Here is a 25,122-nt window from a genome sequence, read left to right as displayed (position 1 = left end):
ATTTTACCATTGTCCTATTAAAATCTCTCTGTAGTCATGCATGATCTCCTCTGCAAATGCTAGAACTTTAGATTTGAAGTGATGTGAATGCAGCATGGAAGTTTCAAAGATTTTGTGACGCAAAAATGGAGGCAGACACTTGGTTTTGCTCTTGATAAGTCATATGGGTTAATTGCTCCTCTAAACCAGTGGAACCAAAATATTTTTGGACACTTGAAACGAAAGAAAGCTCTTATTCTAGCTAGATTGGCTCTTTTAATTGGAGGATTTCTTGGTACTAGATTATAATGCATTGCTTGATGTTGTATTAATAATTGGCAGGCACAAATTACTGTGCTAATCATCCAATTAAAAATACCCGTAAGTGTACAAATCTATTGGAGTATATATTTGTAAATATGGGATTGTTCCAACGAGGAACTGGAGGCTTATACAAAGTTCTAGTTTGAGTACATAAATAATACTTCTTTAACATAACACAAAGGTAAAATACAATTAGGATGCTAGAAATGAGTAAAGAAAAGTAGAAGAAATGAAACAAAACAAGAAACCGAAGGTAAAACAAACATCAATTTCCATCACCCCTTTATCACCACTGTATCATCTATGTATCACCATTTTATCACCTATTTGGGGAACATAAGATGGTTATGAACGGTTTTACCCTTACATTTGACGGCAACATTGACAGAATGTAACAGTAGGACCATTTGAATGAATAATTTAATTGAGAGACCAAAATGTAAATTGAGTATAAATTTGAGGACCATTTGAGTAATTAACCCTTGTGTTTCCTTAAGAAAAGTATGCAATTTGTAGTTTCTTTCTTCCAATCCTTGCTGGGCAAAAACGTAACACTAAAAACGAACAGCAAATACACAACTAAAAACATTGACAAAAGAAACTGAACTGGTCTCCTTAACTCAATCTCAAGAATAGGCCAAAGTAATTACTAAATTTTATGAGTAATACAAGCCTCCATTAACTTTGACTTGGCTATTCTTAATTTCTTCTCATAAACAGAAAGGGAATCATTTCAATGCCGGCACCGATGCCGTTGCCTGAATAAAACGAGGTAAAAGATGACAAGCCTTTAGTTAAACAAATTGTCACACACGGTTTCAAGCCTAGACTTTTTCTGTGCAGAGAAGAACACAAGAGGTACGAGCTAGCTACTTCTCTCCATAAAAGCAGCAACATATGGTGGTCTTTATCCACAGTTCAAGTTTATCCTTCTTCACAAAGTTTAAGTGTGATAATAGAGAGCCAAAGAATTTCCAAATTACAATGGCCTCTCAGTTTCTGTTGTTGGCATTCCTTGCCATAACTTGTGCCATTGCTTCGGCATCTGACCCGAGTTCTCTTCAGGATTTCTGTGTGGCTGATTCAAAAGCCTCAGGTACCTAGCTAGCTAGAATCATATTCATATATTATCTATATTATGAAGATAATATCAATCAGCTAGCTGTAATTATATATGGTTCTAATGTAATTTTCTCATTTGATTTCAGTACCAGTGAATGGCTTTGTCTGCAAGGATTCTAAGCTTGTTGATGCCAATGACTTCTTCTTCAGTGGACTTCACCTAGCAGGAAACACCTCGAATGCAGTTGGTTCACGCGTGACCCCTGTTAACGCAGTCCAAATTCCGGGACTTAATACACTTGGCATCTCCATTGTGCGTATCGATTATGCCCCGTGGGGTATTAATCCTCCACACACACATCCTCGAGCCACTGAAGTTTTGACAGTCCTGGAAGGGAGCCTCAAAGTTGGTTTTGTCACCTCCAACCCTGAAAACCGCCTCATCACCAAGGTGCTTCAGAAGGGTGATGTGTTTGTGTTCCCAGTAGGCCTTGTGCATTTCCAACAGAACGTTGGATATGGTAACGCAGTTGCCATTGCAGCTCTCAACAGCCAAAATCCAGGTGTTATTACCGTTGCAAATGCAGTATTTGGATCAAAGCCGGACATCTCTGCTGATATTCTTGCAAAGGCTTTCCAAGTGGATAAGAACACAGTCTACAACTTCCAGTCAAAGTTCTAGAGTCCAATTTGAAACCTCTGATTCAATCAAGAGGGACTAAAAAGGGTCATTTGAAGTGTGTATTAGTGTTTAGAGAATCGTTACGTTTCACTTAGGGGTGCAATCATGTTTGTCTTGTATTTTGTTTTTGTTATTTTAGGAACAAGGTCTGTTATTTTGTTTGATGCTGATACTTCATGAAGATAATTTGTTTGTGCTCATACACCAGTATAATCAAAGTTGATCTATTATTTTGTTTCATTCTATTGGTTTGAGTGATAATCATGGACATTGATACTAACTTACCACACCCGGAGGTCATGCCATGAAAATAATTTTGAGTAGATTTGATTATTAATGTAATAATTTTACCAAGGACTTGTAAATTTCCATTTTTGCTGATAAGAAACCTCAGTGCCCTTCTTTCAAGAATTGGGTAAATTTCCAATTTTTGCTGACAAGAAACCTCAGTGCTCTACTCTATAAATGAATGAAATCTGATGGTTTGAACTACAGCACATTGAGTTTTATACATAATAATATGGTGTAGCCTTGAGTTCGGCTCTCGACGAATTGAGAGTTGAATCATAAACCTTGATCCCTAAATCAGCAGGAGATGGTATATTGAAGTATTGTTTAATGGCCTGTTTTTTTACTCCTTTTTCTCTCTGTTTTAGGGATCAAGTTTTAATGGCTTGTTTAGACTTGTAACTCATAACTTGGAAACTAAGGCATTGCTAAGACATGCATGGATGCGTCTATTTGGTTAGAGGATGGTCCTGCAGCTTGGCTTAAATTAATGCATTTCTGATGTCTCATGTACAAGCATGACTGAATGATGCATGTTAACCTTTTTTTATTATAATAAAGTTTCATACTTTTGTGTGGAAACTACACCAAATTGAATGAGTCCACACCTGCTGTCCAGACATAATATATCCTTGTTCAAGTCAACGCAAGGCAACTGGATTTCAAACCAAATTTGCATGAAACAAAAAGAAGCCTCCAATAGATTATCTGATACTTCCCAGCTGTATATAGAATATTACCAATTGTGTAGTATATAACTATAACATAAATTCTGAATGACAATAAATCTATTCATTGCAGAAAGAGCAGAGAAATAGGTGCCGAGAGTTTTATAAAATTTATTCTAGAAGCCCTTTTAAATTTGTGAGTAATATGATACGGCCTCCATCAAATCTGATCCGGCTAAAGATTCTTGTCACAAAGAGAAAGGAACCCTTCCTCAATGGCAGCAGGCCAAGCACCAATGCCGGCACCAGAAAATTAAGGTGATCAGATAAGCGATGACATGCAGCTTTATATGAAAAACTTGTACTATAGGGTTTAAAAAAAGACTTTTTCAGAGCACAGGACAACAAAAAACACGTAGAGAAGAGATCCCTTCCCTCTATAAAAGCAGAGACATAGATATGGTTTCAATCCACAACTCAAGTTTATACATATCCTCACTTACAAAGTTTAAGCAGAGTTGCTCCATCTCTCCGCTTCCTGTCTTGAATCTTCGATATATAGTGTGACATTAAGATAGAGAGAATTTCCAATGGCCTCTAAGTTTCTCTTGTTAGCATTGCTTGCCATAACTTCCTCCATTGCTTTTGCATCTGACCCGAGTTCTCTTCAGGATTTCTGCGTGGCTGACGCAAAGAACTCAGGTAACTAGAATCATATTTTCATACATTTCTGCTTGTATTTGCAGAAAACATACATCTATAATATGATCAAATAGTCAACTATATCTGTATCTAATGTGTCTAATATAACTTTCTCATCATGATTTCAGTACTTGTGAATGGTCTTGTCTGCAAGGATCCCAAGCTTGCTGAAGCCAATGACTTCTTCTTCAGTGGGCTTCACCTATCAGGAAACACATCAAATGCAGTTGGTTCGCGTGTGACCCCTGTCAATGTAGCCCAAATTGCAGGACTTAACGCTCTTGGTATCTCCATTGCGCGTATCGACTATGCACCATGGGGTATTAACCCTCCCCACACACATCCTCGAGCAAGTGAAATCTTGACAGTCCTGGAAGGGAGCCTCAAAGTGGGTTTTGTCACTTCCAACCCCGAAAACCGTCTCATCACCAAGGTACTTGAGAAGGGTGATGTGTTTGTGTTCCCTGTCGGTCTTGTGCATTTCCAACAAAATGTGGGATATGGTAATGCAGTTGCCATTGCAGCTCTCAGCAGCCAAAATCCAGGTGTCATTACCATTGCAAATGCAGTATTTGGATCAAAGCCCGACATCTCTGCTGATATTCTTGCAAAGGCTTTCCAAGTGGAGAAGAACACAGTCTACAATTTCCAGTCGAAGTTTTAAAGTCCCATTTGGAACCTCTATAGTTCACTGAAAAGGGATGTAAAATTCATTTTAAGTGTGTATTGTAGTGCTTAGAAAATTGTTTGTTACAGTTTATTTCGCTTTGCAGTCGTGTTGGTCTGTCATTGTGTCTGGTTCAGAATCATTTGTTTGTGCTCACTTAGAAATGTACTCAAGTTGATTTGTTTTTTGTTTGATTCTATTGCTCCAAGAAATAAAAATTATGGAAGTTTGCTACCATATCTGGAGGCCATGGTTGAAGTATAGTAAATGAAATTTAGCCTGCTAGCAAACGTCCATGCATATCTAACATCTCATGAACAATTGGAAAGAGGTCAGGAAAAAACCTTTTTAGATTCCTGCCATGCCATAAAAGATTTAAGGGCTTAAACCAATCAAATGATGATCTAGAAATGAAAAGACCAATGCAATTAAAGGAGAATAGAATTTCTGCTGAATGGAAAAGTGAAGTAACAAGCCTAAAATCAAAGAATGAGAGCAATTGGGAATCCTGAAGGTTACAAACTAAGCTAGGTAACTGGTAGGTTGGCGGATCATGAACATGCCTCCAGCTATGAGACTGGAAGATAAGGCGGCGACAAAGTGGTTTGTTGCTAATTAAAACACTTTTACTAATGAAATTCTGTTTTGTTGTGTCAGAATATACCTGTAGAGATGATATGGTGAATTCTTCTCTACGGATCATTAGTCCAAAAAAAAATAAAATTATCATGAGGTATGTGGTCACTAAAAGAATTTGTCATTAAAAATCTATGCAGGAAGTAAGCCTTTTGAAATAACTTTAGCAAAGTTTTAGCCGCATGCTAAATTCTTTGTCCGTTTGGGTAAGGGTGGATTTGGACTTGGGATCCTAACTCCAAATCCAATTGTTCAGTTGTGTATTAATTGACTGGATTTGGATTTAGGCCAAATCCTCATAGAATTTAATAAGCCAAAGTGTTTCAAATACGTTTTAAAATTAGTTATTTGACAAATCCTCAGCCCATCTCGACTCACCGATTCTCTCTTCTTAACCCTTCAGATTACATTCAATTGTGTAAAAGGATTTGCATGGTTGTCTGATGCAAATGTTGACAGATTTGAAGTCTGGGATGAACTTCACTATTATTGGTCATGCATGCATATTTACCTACTTTTGTGCCTATACAGTTCAAGGTACCAGTCCTACTCTTTTCAAAATTCATGTTCTTTTAGCGATCATTTAGTTTGTTTATAAAGAATGGTTTGCTGCTCAACAAAATTAATTAGAACAAGGGCAAGCTTTCTCAGGCTCTGATGATTTAATCTGATAGACAGGGGATTTCGGAAATCCTCAAGATAAAGCAATTTGGTGGAGCTGATTGCAATCGTGTTATTATGATGGAGTGATTTCCGAAATCCTCTGTCTATCATAAATCATAAAATAATATTTAATGATACAGCAGTTTAACAAATTTTTAAATGTTTCATACTTTTGTGTGCAGAACTACACCAAATTGAATAAGTCCACATCTGCTCCAGACATTATATATCCTTGTTTAAGTCAAAGCAAGGCAACTGGCTTTGCCTCTCATCAAATCTGACCCAGCTAAAGATTCTCGTCACACAGAGAAAGGAATGCTTCCTAAATGACATCAGGCCAAGCACCAATGCCGGCACCTGAAAATTAAAGTGATCAGATAAGCGATGACAAGCAGCTTTCTATGAAAATTTGTACTACAAGGATAAAAATGAAGACTGGACTTTTTCAAAGCATAGGACAACAACAAACACGTAGAGAAGAGATCCCTCTCTCTATAAAAGCAGAGACAGAGATATGGTGTCAATCCACAACTCAAGTTTATATATATCATTGCTTACAAAGTTTAAGCAAAGTTGGTCCATCTCTCTGTTTACTGCCTTGAATCTTTGATATATAGTGTGACATTAAGATAGAGAGAATTTCCCATGGCCTCTAAGTTTCTTTTGTTGGCATTGCTCGCCATAGCTTCTTCCATTGCTTTGGCATCTGACCCGAGTTCTCTTCAGGATTTCTGCGTGGCTGATGCAAAGAACTCAGGTAGCTAGAATCACAATTTCATATATTTTTTGTTGTATTTCTGCAAAACAAATACATGCATACTATGATAAAATGGTAAACTATATCCGTGTCTAATGTAATTTTCTCATCATGATTTCAGTACTTGTGAATGGTCTTGTCTGCAAGGATCCTAAGCTTGTTGAAGCCGGTGACTTCTTCTTCAGTGGGCTTCATCTAGCAGGCAACACATCAAATGCAGTTGGTTCGCGTGTGACCCTTATCAACGTAGCCCAAATTGCAGGACTTAACGCTCTTGGTATCTCTGTTGCCCGTATCGACTATGCACCATGGGGTGTTAACCCTCCACACACACATCCTCGAGCAAGTGAAATCTTGACAGTCCTGGAAGGGAGCCTCAAAGTGGGTTTTGTCACTTCCAACCCCGAAAACCGTCTCATCACCAAGGTACTTGAGAAGGGTGATGTGTTTGTGTTCCCTGTCGGTCTCGTGCATTTCCAACAAAATGTGGGATATGGTAATGCAATTGCCATTTCAGCTCTCAGCAGCCAAAATCCAGGTGTCATTACCATTGCAAATGCAGTATTTGGATCAAAGCCCGACATCTCTGCTGATATTCTTGCAAAGGCTTTCCAAGTGGAGAAGAACACAGTCTACAATTTCCAGTCGAAGTTTTAAAGTCCCATTTGGAACCTTTATAGTTCACTGAAAAGGGACAGCCAATTCATTTGAAGTGTGTAATGTAGTGTTAAGAAAATTGTCACAGTTTATTTCTCGTTGCAGTCTTGTTGGTCTACCATAAATTTCGTCTGATTCAGAATCATTTGTTTATGCTCACTTAGAAATGTACTCAAGTTTATTTGCTATTTGTTTGATTCGAGGCTCCAAGAAATAAAATTATTATTGAAGTTTGCTATCATATAAGGAGGCCATGGTTAAAGTACTGGAAAACAATTTTAGCCAGCTAGCAAATGTCCATGCAATCTCATGAACAACTGACAAGAGGTTAGGAAATTTTATTTATTTATTTGTAGAATTCTTGCCTTGCCTTAAAAGATTTAAGGGCTTAAACCAATCAGTTAAAGCAAGAATGATGATCCAGAAAGCAAAAGACCAATGCAGTTAAAGGAGAACATAAATTCTGCTGAACGGAAAATTGATGTAACAAGGGTAAAATAAAACAATGAGAGCAATTGGGAATCCTGAAGATTAGAAACTAAGCTATAGGTAACTGTTAGGTTGACTGATCATGAAAATGCCTCCAGCTATGAGCACTGCAAGATAAGGTGGTTCGCTGCTAAACACCTTCAGTAATGAAATCCTGTTAGTTGTGGTTTCAGAAGATACCTGTACAGAGATGATATGGTGATTTCTTCTCTATGGATCATTAGCAAAAAATACTCGCTGATGGTATTTTACGTAGAAAATGTGGCCACGAAAAGAATTTGTGGCTAAAACTCCATGATGGAAGCAACCATTTTGAAATATCTTAAGCAAACTGTTGGTGGCTTGCTAAATTCCTTAATTTTTTCTCTTTATCTTCCAACAAGGTAAGTGACCCTTCATATTACACTCAATTGTGCAAAGGATTTGCATGGTTGTCTGATGGAATCGAAGAATAATTTACATAGAAAGAATTTCCTTTGTTATCGTTCGTAGTTTTTCATATATGAAAGAAACTTCTAGATTGATAAAATATCTCAAGACAGAGTTTGACAAAATCAAGTATTGTATAAATATAAAGGCATATAAGTTAGCTTCATAATGACCTGTTCAACTGAAGAAGTCTCCTGAAGCTCATCAAGTTGAGAATAGGGCCACAATTTCCACTATAAAATAATAAGATAGCCTCCGTTCATTAACTTTGACCTGGTTAGCTATTCTTATCATACATACACAGAAAGGAACCATTTAAAGGCCGGCATCTGAGATTTGAGTCAGGTAATTGATGACAAGCTTTCAGTACAGAACAAATTCACATACGCAGATACAAAGACTAATAGACATTTTCGGTGCATATAGGACAACCCACAAGCTCGAGCTCCCTCTCTATAAAAGCTGCAGCGGCATATGTTCTCAATCCACAATTCAAGTTTATACTTGCTTCCAAAGTTTACTGTCTTGACAGTGTGACAATATAGAGCCAAAGAATTCCAAATTCCAATGGCCTCTCAGCTTCTGTTGTTGGCTTTCCTTGCCATAATTTCTTCCATTGCTTTGGCATCTGACCCAAGTTCTCTTCAAGATTTCTGCGTGGCTGATCCGAAAACCTTAGATAGCTAGCTAGCTAGAATCATATTCATATGTACATATATACGAGGATAATGTCAACCAGCTAGTGGAATTTTTTTATGTTTCTAATGGAATTTTCTCATCATGATTTCAGTACTGGTGAATGGTGTTGTCTGCAAGGATTCCAAACTTGTTGATGCCAATGACTTCTTCTTCAGTGGGCTTCACCTAGCAGGAAACACATCAAACGCAGTTGGCTCACGCGTGACCCCTGTTAATGTAGCTCAAATATCAGGACTTAATACTCTTGGCATCTCCATTGCGCGCATCGACTATGCACCATGGGGAATTAATCCTACCCACACACATCCTCGAGCAAGCGAAATCTTAACAGTCCTGGAAGGGAGCCTCAAAGTGGGTTTTGTCACCTCCAACCCTGAAAACCGCCACGTCACCAAGGTGCTTCAGAAGGGTGATGTGTTTGTGTTCCCAGTAGGCCTTGTGCATTACCAACAGAATGTCGGATATGGTAATGCAGTTGCTATTGCAGCTCTCAGCAGCCAAAATCCAGGTGTCATTACCATAACAAATGTGGTATTTGGATCAAAGCCGGACATCTCTGCGGATATTCTTGCAAAGGCTTTCCAAGTGGATGAGAATGCGGTCTACAATTTCCAGTCCAAGTTTTAGAGTCCAATTTGGAATCTAATTCAATGAAAAGGGACTTAGAATTCATTTGAAGTGTGTAATGTAGTGTTAGAAAATTTGGACAGTTTATTTTTCATTGCAGTCATGTTGTTGGTCAATTATTTTGTTTGATTCAGAAGTTCGTTTATGGTCACTTGATATGTTATCAAGTTGATCTGTTGTTGTTTATGTTTGATTCTATTGCTCCGAGAAAGAATAATAGTTGTCGAAGTTTGCTACCAATCCTGAAGTTCTGCCATGACATAGAGTTTGAAGGAAAAGATGAGTGCTTTGAGTTTTGGAAACTGTTTCTATAGTAGTTTTCATCACCAGTGATTTAAAAATAGCTATTTTTGGGAACCCATCTACATGGCTTAAAAGATTTATAGACTGAAAACCAAGATAACCAAGCAACAAAAAACGATGATCTTGAAATCAAAGGACCAATGCAATGACACTAAAACATAAAGTTTGTTCTGTGTCGAAGAAAAAAACCAAAATTTGTTGAAACATAAAAAAATGAGTTAAAAAACGAGTCCACATCTCTGAATAAAAAACAAGTTCACATTTATTTCTGGTTCTTTCGGACAATATTAAAAAAAACCCGAACCGGCTTTCCATTTAAATTTGCTTAAAACAAAAAGAAACCTCCAATACTAAATGCTGTCTACATTCTAAATCATGACTCCTTTTAATACTCCGAAGGTTCCAGCTGCATGCATACTCTAAGTACATAGCAAGTATGTGGAACAGTTAATAACTAACACATAGAATCTGAATGACAAAAATCTATGCATTATAAACAGAGCAGCAAAAGAGGTACGTACGTAGGAAGATTTTATAATCTGCATGCCAACTGCCAACTGCCAACTTTGCAGTTCAAGATTTGTGAGTAATATATTCTTTATCATATATTCAGAAAAAAAAAAAACCATTTCAATGCCGGCACCTATAGATAAAGGGAGGTAAGTGATGACAAGCTTTCAATGATCACACACAAAGACTAGAAAATTTAACACTCTTAATCTCTATAAAATCAGAGACATGTAGTGGTCTTAATCCACAGTTCTTTCAAGTTCATCCTTAAAAAAAGTTTAAGAGAACTTGGAGTTGAATTATTTCCAATGGCCTTTCAGTTTCTATTTTTGGCATTCATCGCCATAACTTGTTCCATTGCTTTGGCAACTGATCCAAGTTCTCTTCAGGATTTCTGCGTGGCTGACCCAGTAAGATCAGGTAGCTATATATAATTACATATGTTACTGTATTTCCCAAAAAGGACTTCATATCAATCAGTCAGCTAGTGGTAAACTGGTAATTATATATATGTTTCTAATGTAGTTCTCTCATGATCATATGATTTCAGTACCAGTCAATGGCCTTGTTTGCAAGGACCCCAAGTTTGTTGAAGCCAATGACTTCTCCTTCAGTGGCCTTCACCTAGCAGGCAACACATCAAACACGGTCGGTTCACATGTGACCCCAGTCAATGTAGCCCAAATTGCAGGACTTAACACTCTTGGCATCTCCATTGCTCGTATCGATTATGCACCGTGGGGTGTTAATTCTCCACACACACATCCTCGAGCCAGTGAAGTCTTGACAGTCCTTGAAGGGAGCCTCCAAGTAGGCTTTATCACCTCCCACCCCGAAAACCGTCTCATCACCAAGATACTTCATGTGGGTGATGTGTTTGTGTTCCCAGTAGGCCTTCTGCATTTCCAGCGCAATATTGGATATGGTAATGCAGTTGCCATTGCAGCTCTCAGCAGCCAAAATCCAGGTGTTATTACCATTGCAAATGCAGTGTTTGGATCGAATCCTGACATCTCTAGTGATGTTCTTACAAGGGCTTTCCAAGTGGATAAGGACACAATTTACAATTTCCAGTCAAGGTTTTAGACTCCAAGATGGAATCTGCACTATTGAAGTCAAAAGGGACTGAGAGTTTATTTGAGTGTCTAATGTGTTTTTTTATTTATAAAGAAAACGCACGGTTCGTGTTTATTTTCAATAAGCAATCTAAACCAAGTTGATATATATATATGTTTTCTTGTTTTATTATTTTGCTTGCCTTGTGTGGCCTGGTCAATGTTTTTACTACTTTGTTTAGGCCTTTGCTGTGGAGTGATCTGCTCTGTCTTGGCCTGGTTGCTCTTTGGGCCCGGCTCTGCTTCATTTAGGTTAACTTTGTTCATTTTTTTATAGCTCAATATACAACACCGACCAGGCTCCACCAAAGATCTTTTGTTTCCACAACCCCTCATTATAGTATTTCCGTGATCAAATAGCCAAAGGCTTTTTCATGTGACAAAATAAGTAGATTCTCACACAACAAATAAACCACATGGAGAACAAATATCCCTGTTTTTATCTATACTTTTAAGAAAGTAATTAAATCACATCAATATATAAGCAGACTTTGGTGAATGGTAGGCCAACGATATCAGTTTTTAAAGCTAAACCAAAATGTGATTTCAAAGTGCGCATGGAAAAAGAGCTATAACTCTGTCCCTTGTACATAAAGACACCTTGGTGAATGGTAGGCCAAAGATACAAGGAGCCGACCACTTCAGCTCTCAAATTTAATTACACAAGAGAACGCTTGTCTGCATGAGAGCAAGCCATTATATCCCTTTGCTACTAGCTTGTCTGCATGAGAGCAAGCCATTATATCCCTTTGCTACTACTGTAGCACGCCGCTAGGCAACAAGCACTAATAAAAAAAGGAAAAAATGGAAAAGAAGGGGCCACAGACTTTATATATTTCAGTGCTTGAACTGCAGAGATATACACACACATATATATATATGGTTGTAGTTGTTTTAGACCCTTGCCGTTCCTCACTTTTGCACAATTTTTTCCCACAACTTTAATTTGACCCACAAATTAGACACAACTTCTAGAGCAGCATATTAAAATACCAAATGGCCTTTTATATTTTCTTCTTTGGGTTGGTCTTATCTTTTTCTTTGTCAGTTGTCATTGCATCTGATCATAGTCCGCTTCAAGATTTCTGCGTTGCAGACACAAGAAGTCGAGGTATATATGATTTTTTTTGCTTCTCTGCTTGTGAAAAAAACTAACCAAAACACTCAAATTGGTTTGAATTCTATGTAATATGATGTTATTACCAAACTAACTTGCAAGTTAAATGTGGCAGTGCTGGTTAATGGCCTAGCTTGCAAGGACCCCAAGACAGTTGAAGCTGCTGATTTTTCATTTTGTGGACTTCATTTAGAAGGCAACACATCAAACCCAATTGGGTCAAGTGTAACACCAGTAACTGTGTTTCAGCTACCAGGACTCAACACTCTCGGCATTTCTCTTGTCCGTATCGACTATGCACCGTCAGGTGTCAATCCTCCGCACACTCATCCTCGCGCCTCCGAAATTATCACAGTCCTGGAAGGCAGCCTTGAAGTTGGGTTTGTGACATCGAGCCCCGAAAATCGTCACATCACCAAGGTGTTGCAGAAGGGTGATGTGTTTGTTTTCCCCATTGGACTTGTGCACTATCAGAGAAATGTAGGATCCGGTCACGCTGTTGCTATTGTAGCTCTCAGCAGCCAAAATCCAGGTGTGGTGATAATCGCTAGTGCTGTGTTTGGGTCCAAGCCTAGCATTGCCAATGACATTCTTGTGAAGGCATTTCATGTTGATAAAGGTGTTATCAATTACCTCCATTCTATATTCTAAATAAGTGAACCAACCTCATTTGAATATAAGGGGTGGATTTTTCCACTGCTATTCAATTATTTTGTACTATGATCATGAAGAGGAAACTATATAGACAGTGATTAAAGAACTCTATCCCAAAGTTATTGATTGTATTGTTATGGCTAAACTAGAAATTGTGCTTTTACCTAGTGAATTAAAAAATAGTGTGAAGAAGATAGAGAATTATTAATACTGATAAGAACTATGGTATGTTACATGCATGGTTTGAATTGGACAGGACGGACATGACTATTTCGATTAAAATGGACTATTGTCGTCTTTCATATTTGGTGCTTGGAGATGGACAATTGTTCCACATATCATTGAAAACAAGTCCTATCCCCCATGACGTGAGGTGGGACAGGACCGGACCCAACCACAATCCTATCTTGGCCAGCTCACTAAATGATAGGCTGGATGGAGATGTTGGGGAGAGGGATTCCGAGCCTCTACATTTAGAAATGGTGCATTTACTCTCATTTCATAAAAATTGGACAATTCATCTAATCCAATGCTTGTAAATATGCCACATTGGCTACAATAAGTTTGTTTCATTTTTTTAAAACTAACGCTGTTAGTGGCTTTGACAACCAAAATAAAAATAAAAAAAATCCCTCCATCTCCAGTCTCGCCTACCGCTCTCTTGGTTCTTCCCTCCTGTGTCTTTGTAAGCTGATCTTTTCTTTTTTTCTCTTTCGGCTTTCTGCTCCAATCAATAGCATTTAAATTCCAAATACACTATTGCAATTGATTGTTATCGCAAGCTGTAGTTATCAGCAGAAATTGATAATAAAAACAACCCAATTGATTACTATATATTCTGATTGATGAACGGGCTTGGTCGTTTATTTTCTTCAATGTTGGGTTACACTACCCATCGTTAGCAAACCATGGAGTTAAAGACGTATGTGAGAAAGAGGAAGAAAGGGTTAATATCACAAAACGTTCCTAAGGATGATCTCAGGATGATCTCAGGAAGAGTATTAACCCTTTGAAAAATATTCCTGAATGATAAAGGATGATCTCATGATGATCTCGATCCCTTATCGGCTTGATTTCAACTGATTGGCTCTCAAGCAGTATATCTCTATAATACTTGAGGGACTTATACGGACTGGGAGGCATATAGTGGAAACAAGGAGGGAAGTAGTGCTTAGCAATGGCAACTGGATCAGAATGTATGGGGTACCTAATCCATTCTAAGACCGAATTAAGGGGCTTGTAGTTGATAACTAATCTGGGATCATCCTTTATCATTCCCTTTATATACACAGAGTCATAAGCCAAGAGTTTTTCAGTAGTCATCCCTATCAGTTGAAAACCCTCCAATCGTCAAAATTACAATATAATTATTCCGATTATATTGAAGCCTGATATTCTATCTTCCTCCACCAGTCCGAGGATTTTAGCCATTCCTGGTTCATTAATTTTGACAATAAGTTTAAAAGTCCTTTTCCCTATTGGTTCCTTCATTGGTGGGAAAAGCATGGTCAAGTGGCGGATTAACTCAAGAACTGCAACTGGGAGAATTTCATCAACTGGACCATACACGAACATCACTGACGAAGTCATTTTAGGTTTACCCTTCATCTCCTTGTTGTATCCTTTCCAGGTAGATTATGACGGTGTCATATCTACTTACCTAGGAGAAAAGGTTAAGTTTGAGTTTCTTTCTAAGCCTGAGTTGCATAACCTAAGGGCCTTGCAGAAACAGTCAGTCTCTAGGTCTGTCCAGTTATCAGAAAAGCCAACCAGTTGAACTTCCTAAAAGAAGAAATTAAGTTTAAAAGAGGGGTTGGGTTCCTGGGAGGACATCGTAACCTTTGGTCTTAATATTCAAAGTCAGGGCTTTTAGGATATGTGGATCACTAAGGCTTACAGTGAAATCTGGGTAACAATCAAGGTGAACTGGACCATTACACAGACTCGACTCAATAACTCCTAAAGTACTATCACTAAACTTAGTGAATCTAGCATCACGCAAACAAAGAAGGATAGAGGCTTGCAATCCTAGTCTTGTAAGCGGTTTGACAGCAACTTGAGATCATCCTTTATCATTCCCTTTATATACACAGAGTCATAAGCCAAGAGTCTTTCAGTTCATCCCTAGCAGTTGAAAACCCTCCAGTCGTCAAAATTACAATATAATTATTCCGATTATATTGAAGCTTGGTATTCTATCTTCCTCCACAAGTCCGAGGATTTTAGCCATTCCTGGTTCATTAATTTTGACAATAAGTTTAAAAGTCTTTTTCCCTACTGGTTCCTTCATTGGTGGGAAAAGCATGGTCAAGTGGCGGATTAACTCAAGAACTGCAACTGGGAGAATTTCATCAACTGGACCATACACGAACATCACTGACGAAGTCATTTTAGGTTTACCCTTCATCTCCTTGTTGTATCCTTTCCAGGTAGATTATGACGGTGTCATATCTACTTACCTAGGAGAAAAGGTTAAGTTTGAGTTTCTTTCTAAGCCTGAGTTGCATAACCTAAGGGCTTTGCAGAAACAGTCAGTCTCTAGGTCTGTCCAGGTTATCAGAAAAGCCAACTAGTTGAACTTCCTAAAAGAAGAAATTAAGTTTAAAAGAGGGGTTGGGTTCCTGGGAGGACATCGTAACCTTTGGTCTTAATATTCAGAGTCAGGGCTTTTAGGATATGTGGATCACTAAGGCTTACAGTGAAATCTGGGTAACAATCAAGGTGAACTGGACCATTACACAAACTCGACTCAATAACTCCTAAAGTACTATCACTAAACTTAGTGAATCTAGCATCACGCAAACAAAGAAGGATAGAGGCTTGCAATCCTAGTCTTGTAAGCGGTTTGACAGCAACTTGAGATCATCCTTTATCATTCCCTTTATATACACAGAGTCATAAGCCAAGAGTTTTTCAGTAGTCATCCCTATCAGTTGAAAACCCTCCAGATCGTCAAAATTACAATATAATTATTCCGATTATATTGAAGCCTGGTATTCTTCAAAGCCAAGTTCACCAGAGTTGATTTAATTTTCCTAAACAGATGCTATTTCTTGCGGTATAAGGTTCCTGGATTCTCAAGTGGTCTTACAGGTCACCATTGATACGAGTTCTTGCCCGCCAATTCTCGGTCAAATGGTGGGACAAATTTGAAGTTGTGAATTGCGAGATATGTCTACAATGATCTGCCGAGCTTGATCCGGTCCCACGCCATGTCCGATTCGGTCTCCCCACGGATCCGCCACATCTGCCTATTCATTGAAGGAAAGTCCAAATCTGAGATCGAGAAATTGCCCTCGATTGCTGAATCAAGCCTCTCAAATGGATGATGATGATGACAATGATTCTTCCTCGTCGTCTAGTTGCCAGCCCATGCAAGAGCCAGAACCATATAAGCCCAAGCCCAAGAAGAAATCTTGGTATGAAGACAGCTGTATGAAGACAGTCAACAGCCCTATGATGCCTACGACTTAGGGTCGACTAAGCATCCAGATTCCGACACAATAGTTGCCTTGGTGGAATTGATTGAAGCATCTTGGAAAATAGCCGCCTGCTTTCCCGTGCTGCTCCATCCATATTCTCAACATTTCACTGAAAGTTAAAGCAAAAGTCGCGAGTAAAAGTGAAAGCAAAAGTTGCCCGACACTTCACCATAAGTAAAGTTGCGAAACCAAAGTAAAAGCAAAAGTCACCTGAAGACAAAATTGAAAGCTGAATCGGGTTGTCCCCATGCTCTCATTATTGCCTTCACCTCCTGAGTTACTTTCGGTTACCATAGTTACTTTCTAGGTAACCATAGTTGCTTTTTTCTATATAAGTTGGCTTCGGCCTCAGTTGTAAGTAGAATACAATTTACATTTCAGTTTTTATAGATTCTCTCTAAACAATCTTAGAAGAATCATCTTTGTAAACACTGAGAGTTTTTATTCGAGAGTTGCTTAGTTGCTGTTGTGAAAAATCCTTTGTGAGTATAAATAAAATTGCTATTTTCAGTTATCTCTATTTTCATTAAGCATTATTTTAAGTTGCATTAGTTGCTTGCATTGCATTCCTTTTCCTAGTATATATATATATATATATATATATATATATATATATATATATTACAAAACATTCCTGAGGTTCACCTACCTATCATAAATGGTCATTGAGAAATTTTTTAATTTTTTAATTTAAAATTCATAAAATTATGGTTTTCTTTTTAAAAATATACATTGTATTTTAAATACACATGACACTATATTTTTGAAGATTCGGGCTCCACATATATGCCACATCAACAAACTAGTGAAGTTTTTTTATAAAAAATAAAAATAAAAATAAAATTCATAAAATTTAAAAATGAAAAAACCATTTGTAGAAGATTTTATCCTTCAGGACCATTTATGAACCCTAAACTCTTTGTTTTTTCAATTTTGAGTTTTATGATTTTTAAATTATTTTTAAAAAACTACATTAGTTTGTTGATTTGGCATATATGTGGAGCCCACATATCAAATAATGTAGTGTCACGTGTATTTAAAATACAATATATATTTTTAAATTAAAAAATTTTGCAAGGACCATTTGTGATAAGTGCATGAACCAGAAGAATGTTTGTGGTATATATATGTATATATATATATATATATATAAATGTAACGTCAGCAAACTAACGGAGTTTTTGACAGAATCTTGGACAATTTATGATTACACATACTAACTTTGGGACCACGAATGAGACAAAAAAAACATTAAGGATGCAATTTGATAATTTCGTAAACCTTAGGGACCTTTTGTGATATTAAGCCATTTTCCAAATTAACAATCCATCACTCTGTGGTACGACACTTGAACTTGGGAGGAAGGGATGGACTAGGAGGGCCTGCTTGTTGTTCAGAACAGTTGGATGTATTGCCTCCTAGCACAGGAAATTTCCTATCATAGTTTTCTGAAAACCTAGAACCAATTATGAGTCTACAACATCTTGGTTGACTCCTCTTGTAAGTCGAAGCTCTGAAATAAAGTAGAAGAAGAAGCCAAAAACCAAAAAAATATATATATATAAAGAAGAAGAAGAATAGATTACAAATACAGAGGAAGAACCAAGAGAGCGGTAGGCAAAACTAGAGAATTTATTATCAAAGGGATTGTTATTTATTTTTTCTATCAAATGCACTAAATAGGGTCAGTTTTTTTAAAAAGGAAACAAATTTATTGTAACTGATGTAGCATATTCACAAGCATTCGATTAGTTGAATGGTCCAAATTTTATGAAATGCGGGTAAATGCACCATCTCTAAATGCAGATGCTCGAGATCCTGGGGAGAGTATTAGACTTCAAATTTGGAAGGGGAAGTCAAACATTAAAACTGGTACTGACGGTTTTATATTTTGATTGAGATATCTTTTCAATTAAATTACTAAAGATATCTCCCTAATAATTAGTAAAGATCTCTTCCATTAAATTCCAAAAGATGATTATAGTAAGCCTTAGGATCAAAGCAATGGATTGGTCAACTCTTTCGTCAAATGGGAGATTAGGTCCCATCCCTCATTCCACATAAAGAATATATCCCTACTTGGATGAACTGATTAAAAGATTGAGAAAAATTAGGGGTTGCCATTAAAAATCCAGCTATTGGTTTGCTCGTGGGCTTGACATGAAAAATCCCTCTAATTTCTTTCCGCAATGTTCTAGTCTACATATTTGCCTAGGCAACAAGACATGGAAGGGATTTTCTTTCAGTCCTTACATGGGATGCCAATTATGCGACTGATCTCATTGCTAATAATAGTTTTAGAGCTAGTGCTTGTTTTACCAATTAGCACATCATCAACAACAGCAGCAGCACATGATCATCAAGCCCTCCTGCCTCAGGCCTTGCTTGGCTGCTCTGACCGCTGTGGTAATCTCACAATTCCATATCCATTTGGCATCGCTCCAGGTTGCTACCGCAGCCCTGAGTTCTTCATCAACTGTACTACTACTCACGATGACGAAAACCCGGTACCATATTTGACAAAGAGATCAGGCAGTGCTTATGATCTCATTCAGCTCCGTGTCACTAACATCTCTCTTGAGGAGGGTGATATGCATGTTTTGCAGCCTGTCACTCGATCTTGCGGTGAAGATCAGAATGACACTGACGGTGTGCTCCTCCTGCCCCCTCCTTTCACCTTCTCTGAAGACAAAAACTATTTATTCGCCGTTGGATGTGGCACTATTGCAGTATTTCAAGGTTCCCGTCCAGGCCAAGGCCTAGATGGAAACACTACCTTGCCCCATATATATCGCTATTGCGTCACCTATTGTGATGACAATTCTGATGGAAATAACACTGACCCAGTAATTAACGACGACTCTTGCTCTGGCTTTGCCTGTTCCCTAGCTCAACTCCCTGCTGGAGTGCAAAATCTTATGGTGATGTTGACTCCCATTAGTAATATTAGTCGAACTCGACATAGAAAATGGTACGCTAAGTACCCGTGCAGGTACGCCTTTCTTGTGGAACAAAGCAAGTTCACATTCTCCCCCGGAACGAGTTTTGAGCAACTCAACAACACAAACCACCTTCCAGTGGTTGTCAATTGGGAAATCGGGGGTCATGGGACATGTGATGCTGCTCGAAAGAGCAAGAAGGACTTTGCTTGCAAGGGAAATAGCAAGTGTGTGGATTGGCCTAATGATAACATCCATGGCTCTACAGGTTACATTTGCAAGTGCAAGAAAGGTTACCAAGGGAACCCATACCATCCAGATGGCTGCCAAGGTGATCAAATCACAATGCAGAACATACTTATATACATGTGTATATATAAATATTTAAATGTTGGGATCTTAGTTATCTGAGTAATTTGTGATGAAAGGGTTTAATTTTGTGATTTTGTTTCAGATATTGATGAGTGCAAGTCAAATCCCTGCCCTGTCGGAAAGTGCGTAAATACACCTGGGAGTCACTCTTGTTTATGTCCCAATGGCACCAAAGAAAGAAGTTGCAAAGAGAAATCTAAGACCCTTCTCATGGTTATGGGTATGTGTTATATGTGTTTGACTAATAACATGGGATATTGGTTCTATGGTCATAGCACAATAAACACGCTATAGAAAATTATAGAATGAATGAAATACATTATAAATTCCAATTTGATAATGTTTAAGTGCAGGTATCAGTCTAATCTTGGTTTTACTTGTTGGAAGTTCAAGTTACATATGTTGGGGAATGAAGCAACGAAAGTACATCACACTCAAGGAAAAGTACTTTCGAGAAAATGGCGGTTTGTTGTTACAGCAACAGCTTGCTCATCATGGAGGTGAGGCAACCAGAATCTTTACTGCAGTGGAACTTGAAAAGGCTACAAACAATTACCATGATAGTAGAGTCCTTGGCAGAGGAGCTTATGGAGTAGTTTACAAAGGAATATTACCAGATAACAGAACCGTTGCCATAAAAAGGTCGAAAGTTGCTGCCCCAACTCAGAGTGAGCAGTTTGCTAATGAGTTGACTGTTCTTTCTCAAATCAATCATAAAAATGTGGTGAGGCTATTAGGCTGTTGTTTAGAGGCAGAAGTGCCTTTACTAGTTTATGAGTTCATCACCAATGACACTCTTTTTGAGCACCTTCATGGTAAACAAAAGAAAGGATCATCGTTTGTATGGGAATTACGTTTGAAGATTGCAGCAGAAACTGCTGGAGCACTAGCATACTTGCACTCCTCCACTTTCATGCAAATCATACACAGAGATGTGAAAGCTATGAACATACTATTAGATGATAATTATACAGCAAAAGTGTCAGACTTTGGAGCTTCTGTATTGATTCCTCCAGATCAAACTCAAATAAAAACTTTGGTGCAAGGGACATTCGGATACTTAGACCCCGAATATCTTCATTCAAACCAACTAACAGAAAAGAGCGATGTTTATAGCTTTGGAGTTGTCCTAGCAGAGCTACTGACAAGCAAAGTGGCATTTTCTTATGACAGGTCTGAGGCAGAGAGAAGTCTAGCAAGACTTTTTGTTTGTGCAATGGAAGAAGAGCGCTTGGATCATATTCTTGATGGTGACATTGTCAATGAAGGAAATATTGAGACAGTAAGAAATGTGGCTCATCTCGCAAAAAAATGTTTAATGTTAAAAGGGGAGGAAAGACCTACAATGAAAGAAGTAGCTATAGAGCTAGAGGGAATTATGAGAACTTTAGCAAACCACCATCCACGGGGAAAAAATGTTCAATTGCGTCCTGAAGACCAGACTTCAAATTTTCTGGGGTCACCTTCAAATGCTTCTGTTGCTGAATTTAGAAGTGATTGTGTTTCTAGTGATCCTACTTTCTGTTGTCGAACGAATTCGAAGTCGTATTCAACCATTTAACTTGCAAGTTAATATGGCAATGCCAATCGTCACATCACCAAGGTGTTGCATAAGGGTGATGTATTTGTCTTTTCCATTGGACTTGTGCACTATCAGAGAAATGTAGGATCTGACTATGCTATTGCTATTGCAGCTCTCAGCAACCAACATACTGGTGTGGCTGCAATCTTTGGCTTTCTGTGCAGGCCTAATATGGCCAATTCATTCTTGTGATGCAAAGTCATTTTGGTACATGTATCAATTGCCTCCGTTCCCGATTCTAAATGAATAACTATAATTACAAAAAACATATGAAAGAAGACCAACCCCATTTAGTTATAAGGGGGTGTCATTTTAAGTTGATTTTGATTTTCCCCAGCTATTCGATTATTTTGTGCTATTGTTCATCAAGAAAAAAAATTGAGAGACAGAGTATAAGAACTCTATCCCAACATTAATTGTATAGTAAATGGTTGCACTAGAAACTTTGCTTTACAGTGGCTGCACTACTAATTCAGATATGTGTTAATTTGAGAAACTAAACATAAATCCCAGGACAAATGGTGTTGCATTTTGATTGTGATCACATCTTTTCCTTTTAATTACTCAAGATCTGTTTCTTTTAATTACTCAATATCATTTTCTTTTAATTACTCAAGATCGTTTCCTTTTAAAGATGCTTATTAAAGTCGATAAGGAGACTAGAACCATTTGATGGGATATTGAACATGTGTCTGGTCAGTATGGGTATATATTCTCCTAGGGGTTATATGGCTCAGCTTAATCACAGCCATTGATTTGATTTTGCGGTTGACACTCATTCCTACAGCCATTTAACCTCTTGCAACAGAGATGATCCTCTTCACATTTTTGCCCCAGCCACTTTATTTTGGCTAGTCCCAACTCAACTCCCAAACAAAACAAGACTATGAGGTTTTGCTTACATCCCTTACATGGGATGCTACTTATGCCACAGATCATCTCATTGCTAATACTAGGAGTACTAGTGGTGTTTGTATTACCAACAACAGCTGAAGCAGATCAAGCCCTCTTACCTCAAGCCCTGCATGGCTGCTCCGACCACTGCGGTAATGTCACAATTCCATATCCATTTGGCATGGCTAAAGGTTGTTACCGGGGACCTGAGTTCTTTATCAATTGTACGACGGGTACCACTCCCGACGAAGAACCAATACCATATTTGACAAAGAGATCAGGCACTGATAATCTCATTCAAATCCACGTTACTAACATCTCTCTTAAGGGTGAGTTGCATGTTTTGCAGCCCATAACCCGAGCTTGCGATGCAGATCTGAATGTCGGTTTGGAAACTGATCTCCCCCTGCCCCCTCCTTTCACCTTCTCCAATACCAAAAACAATTTTTTCACCATTGGTTGTGGCTCTTCAGGAAATCTTTTAGGCTTCCGTCCAGGCCTTGGCCTAGACGGACACACCTTGTCCAATATCCATCGCTATTGCTTCACCTTTTGTGACGATAATTCTTCAGGCAATGACACCGACCTAGTAATTACTGACGACTCTTGCTCTGGCTTTGCCTGTTCCCTGTCTTCACTCCCTAGTGGGGTGCAATATATTTCTATTATATTGAGTCGCAGTATTCCTACCAACTGGGACTCTAGCTACCCGTGTAGGTATGCCTTCCTTGCCGAAAAAAGCGAGTTCACATTCTCCCCAAACACAAGTTTTCAGCAACTCAGCAACACAAGTCACCTTCCAGTTGTTGTCAATTGGGAAATTGGGGATCATGGTCCATGTGATTTAGAACAAAGGAGCAAGCTTGTTGACTTTGCTTGCAAGGGAAACAGCACATGCATAAATTGGCCCAATGTCATCCGGCCTACAGGTTACATTTGCCAGTGCAAGGAAGGTTACCAAGGAAACCCATACCTTCCAGATGGTTGCCAAGGTGATGAGATGAGATCATCTTAGTGATTTTTTGTTGTTCTATTTTAAATATTTTATAAATTGGGATATAAAATGTGACATGTTTTTTCAGATATCGATGAGTGCAAGTCAAACCCCTGCTATGCTGGAAGTTGTGTAAATACACCTGGGAATTACTCTTGTATATGTCCCAATGGCATGAAAGGAAAAAGTTGCAAAGATAAATCAAAGACGATTGTTATCATTGTTATGGGTATGTATTGTTTATTTAACTAGTGAATTAATCTGAATATATTGCTTTTTTCAATACTTTGAGCTTAAAATAGAGGGCAGTACATATATACAGAAAAAGATAGATTAAGTAAAACACACTTCTTGCAACCAATCTTATTTTAAACATCCTGCCCCATGAAAAGTATAGAATGAAAAAAAAAAAAATTATGAAATCCAGTTGGGTATGTTTCACTTATGTGCAGGAATTAGTATCATCTTAGCTTTACTGGTTGGAAGTTCATGCTCTATATATTGGGGGATGAAGCAGCGAAGGTACATCAAACTCAAAGAAAAGTACTTTCAAGACAATGGTGGGTTATTGTTGCAACAAAAGCTTGCTAATCATGGGGTTGAGACAACCAGAATCTTTTGTGCAGAAGAACTTGAAAAGGCCACAAACAATTACGATGACGGTAGGGTCCTTGGCAAAGGATCTTATGGAATAGTTTACAAAGGAATTTTACCAAATAACAGAACTGTTGCCATTAAGAAGTCCAAAATTGGTGCTCCAACCCAGAGTGAGCAGTTTGTTAATGAGTTGGTTGTTCTTTCTGAAATCAACCACAGAAATGTGGTGAGGCTGTTAGGTTGTTGTTTAGAGACAGAAGTGCCGTTACTAGTTTACGAGTTCATCACCAATGGCACTCTTTTTGAGCATGTTCATGGTAAAGAGAACAAAAGATCATCGCTTACATGGGAATTACGATTGAAGATTGCTGCAGAAACTGCAGGAGCTCTAGCATATTTACACTCCTCCACTTTCATGCAAATCATACACCGAGATGTTAAAGCCACGAATATACTTTTAGATGAAAATTACACGGCGAAAGTGTCAGACTTTGGAGCTTCAGTATTGATTCCTTTAGATCAAACTGAAATTGTAACTTTCGTGGAGGGAACACTTGGATATTTAGACCCTGCATATCTCCAATCGAACCAACTAACAGAAAAGAGTGATGTTTATAGCTTTGGAGTTGTGCTAGCAGAACTATTGACAAGCAAAGTGGCATTTTCATACGATAGGCCTGAGTCAGAGAGAAGCCTAGCAAGAATGTTTGTTTGTGCAGTAGAAGAAGAGCGCCTAAATCATATTCTTGATGGTGACATAGTCAGTGAAGGAAATATTGAGACAGTAAGAAATGTGGCCCGTCTAGCAAAAAGATGTCTAAAGTTAAAAGGGGAGGAAAGGCCTACAATGAGAGAAGTGGCTACAGAGCTCGAGGGAATGAGAATTATGGCAAATCATCCTCGGGGAACTAATGCTGATGACGATTTGGGTCCCGAAGATCAGACTTCCCTTTCGCTGGGGTCACCTTCAAACACTTCCGATGATGACGTTAGAGGTGATTGTGGTCCTTGTACCACAACTACTACTGGTACAACTAGCAGGTGTGGCAGAATGCAAGTTGAGATGTTAATGAATTGTTGATTTTTATCTATATGAAAACTTTTTCCGGGTGTACATAAATACCAGATATATCCTGTTCAAATTAAGTTTTTCTTTTGGTATCAGTTGTAAATTTTTGAAGGAAAAATTAACATTAACTATAGAGATTTGAAGGAACATGAACTAGTTGCTACA

The 25,122-nt window shown here is 38.2% G+C and overlaps 8 protein-coding genes across 8 annotated transcripts; all 8 read left to right on the top strand.

Moving 5' to 3' along the window:
* The first annotated feature begins 1,161 nt into the window (after positions 1-1,161).
* Positions 1,162-2,239, top strand: LOC148918539 (putative germin-like protein 2-1). Its single transcript, XM_089049048.1, has 2 exons — positions 1,162-1,399; positions 1,512-2,239. Exons 1-2 carry the CDS (start codon positions 1,201-1,203, stop codon positions 2,045-2,047), a joined length of 735 nt encoding a protein of 244 aa, XP_088905174.1. The 5' UTR covers positions 1,162-1,200; the 3' UTR covers positions 2,048-2,239.
* A 1,354-nt stretch (positions 2,240-3,593) lies between these two features.
* Positions 3,594-4,369, top strand: LOC148918538 (putative germin-like protein 2-1). Its single transcript, XM_089049052.1, has 2 exons — positions 3,594-3,705; positions 3,834-4,369. Exons 1-2 carry the CDS (start codon positions 3,594-3,596, stop codon positions 4,367-4,369), a joined length of 648 nt encoding a protein of 215 aa, XP_088905178.1.
* A 1,865-nt stretch (positions 4,370-6,234) lies between these two features.
* Positions 6,235-7,331, top strand: LOC148918537 (putative germin-like protein 2-1). Its single transcript, XM_089049051.1, has 2 exons — positions 6,235-6,428; positions 6,550-7,331. The coding sequence occupies exons 1-2, from the start codon at positions 6,317-6,319 to the stop codon at positions 7,083-7,085; spliced, it is 648 nt and encodes a 215-aa protein (XP_088905177.1). The 5' UTR covers positions 6,235-6,316; the 3' UTR covers positions 7,086-7,331.
* A 1,239-nt stretch (positions 7,332-8,570) lies between these two features.
* LOC103325265 (putative germin-like protein 2-1) lies at positions 8,571-9,497 on the top strand. The gene is made up of 2 exons (XM_008227418.2): positions 8,571-8,685; positions 8,794-9,497. The coding sequence occupies exons 1-2, from the start codon at positions 8,571-8,573 to the stop codon at positions 9,327-9,329; spliced, it is 651 nt and encodes a 216-aa protein (XP_008225640.2). The 3' UTR covers positions 9,330-9,497.
* Positions 9,498-10,376: 879 nt separating this feature from the next.
* LOC148918536 (putative germin-like protein 2-1) lies at positions 10,377-11,526 on the top strand. Its single transcript, XM_089049050.1, has 2 exons — positions 10,377-10,562; positions 10,693-11,526. Exons 1-2 carry the CDS (start codon positions 10,451-10,453, stop codon positions 11,226-11,228), a joined length of 648 nt encoding a protein of 215 aa, XP_088905176.1. The 5' UTR covers positions 10,377-10,450; the 3' UTR covers positions 11,229-11,526.
* A 611-nt stretch (positions 11,527-12,137) lies between these two features.
* On the top strand, positions 12,138-13,139 carry LOC148918535 (putative germin-like protein 2-1). Its single transcript, XM_089049049.1, has 2 exons — positions 12,138-12,368; positions 12,490-13,139. Exons 1-2 carry the CDS (start codon positions 12,254-12,256, stop codon positions 13,023-13,025), a joined length of 651 nt encoding a protein of 216 aa, XP_088905175.1. The 5' UTR covers positions 12,138-12,253; the 3' UTR covers positions 13,026-13,139.
* A 5,596-nt stretch (positions 13,140-18,735) lies between these two features.
* On the top strand, positions 18,736-20,115 carry LOC148918534 (wall-associated receptor kinase 2-like). Its single transcript, XM_089048649.1, has 2 exons — positions 18,736-19,780; positions 19,904-20,115. The coding sequence occupies exons 1-2, from the start codon at positions 18,736-18,738 to the stop codon at positions 20,113-20,115; spliced, it is 1,257 nt and encodes a 418-aa protein (XP_088904775.1).
* A 54-nt stretch (positions 20,116-20,169) lies between these two features.
* On the top strand, positions 20,170-25,122 carry LOC148918533 (wall-associated receptor kinase 1-like). The gene is made up of 5 exons (XM_089048648.1): positions 20,170-21,367; positions 21,479-21,536; positions 22,393-23,289; positions 23,380-23,423; positions 23,689-25,122. Exons 1-5 carry the CDS (start codon positions 20,231-20,233, stop codon positions 24,967-24,969), a joined length of 3,417 nt encoding a protein of 1,138 aa, XP_088904774.1. The 5' UTR covers positions 20,170-20,230; the 3' UTR covers positions 24,970-25,122.

The sequence above is a fragment of the Prunus mume genome, linkage group LG3, assembly GCF_029339155.1.
Source record: "Prunus mume cultivar Tortuosa linkage group LG3, ASM2933915v1, whole genome shotgun sequence".
NCBI classification, from domain to species: Eukaryota; Viridiplantae; Streptophyta; class Magnoliopsida; order Rosales; family Rosaceae; genus Prunus; species Prunus mume.
Note: the sequence above shows the minus strand (reverse complement) of the source record. Positions and strands in the feature narration are given on the sequence as shown.

Excerpts from the sequence above, each read along its gene's own strand:
- LOC148918539 (XM_089049048.1), top strand. The coding sequence starts at position 1,201 with ATGGTGGTCTTTATCCACAGTTCAAGTTTATCCTTCTTCACAAAGTTT. Across the intron at positions 1,400-1,511 it reads GGCTGATTCAAAAGCCTCAG|TACCAGTGAATGGCTTTGTC; the intron begins GTACCTAGCTAG and ends ATTTGATTTCAG.
- LOC148918538 (XM_089049052.1), top strand. The coding sequence starts at position 3,594 with ATGGCCTCTAAGTTTCTCTTGTTAGCATTGCTTGCCATAACTTCCTCC. Across the intron at positions 3,706-3,833 it reads GGCTGACGCAAAGAACTCAG|TACTTGTGAATGGTCTTGTC; the intron begins GTAACTAGAATC and ends TCATGATTTCAG.
- LOC148918537 (XM_089049051.1), top strand. The coding sequence starts at position 6,317 with ATGGCCTCTAAGTTTCTTTTGTTGGCATTGCTCGCCATAGCTTCTTCC. Across the intron at positions 6,429-6,549 it reads GGCTGATGCAAAGAACTCAG|TACTTGTGAATGGTCTTGTC; the intron begins GTAGCTAGAATC and ends TCATGATTTCAG.
- LOC103325265 (XM_008227418.2), top strand. The coding sequence starts at position 8,571 with ATGGCCTCTCAGCTTCTGTTGTTGGCTTTCCTTGCCATAATTTCTTCC. Across the intron at positions 8,686-8,793 it reads TGATCCGAAAACCTTAGATA|TACTGGTGAATGGTGTTGTC; the intron begins GCTAGCTAGCTA and ends TCATGATTTCAG.
- LOC148918536 (XM_089049050.1), top strand. The coding sequence starts at position 10,451 with ATGGCCTTTCAGTTTCTATTTTTGGCATTCATCGCCATAACTTGTTCC. Across the intron at positions 10,563-10,692 it reads GGCTGACCCAGTAAGATCAG|TACCAGTCAATGGCCTTGTT; the intron begins GTAGCTATATAT and ends ATATGATTTCAG.
- LOC148918535 (XM_089049049.1), top strand. The coding sequence starts at position 12,254 with ATGGCCTTTTATATTTTCTTCTTTGGGTTGGTCTTATCTTTTTCTTTG. Across the intron at positions 12,369-12,489 it reads TGCAGACACAAGAAGTCGAG|TGCTGGTTAATGGCCTAGCT; the intron begins GTATATATGATT and ends TAAATGTGGCAG.
- LOC148918534 (XM_089048649.1), top strand. The coding sequence starts at position 18,736 with ATGGAAGGGATTTTCTTTCAGTCCTTACATGGGATGCCAATTATGCGA. Across the intron at positions 19,781-19,903 it reads CCATCCAGATGGCTGCCAAG|ATATTGATGAGTGCAAGTCA; the intron begins GTGATCAAATCA and ends ATTTTGTTTCAG.
- LOC148918533 (XM_089048648.1), top strand. The coding sequence starts at position 20,231 with ATGAAGCAACGAAAGTACATCACACTCAAGGAAAAGTACTTTCGAGAA. Across the intron at positions 23,290-23,379 it reads CCTTCCAGATGGTTGCCAAG|ATATCGATGAGTGCAAGTCA; the intron begins GTGATGAGATGA and ends ATGTTTTTTCAG. Across the intron at positions 23,424-23,688 it reads CCTGCTATGCTGGAAGTTGT|AATGAAAAAAAAAAAAATTA; the intron begins GTAAATACACCT and ends TGAAAAGTATAG.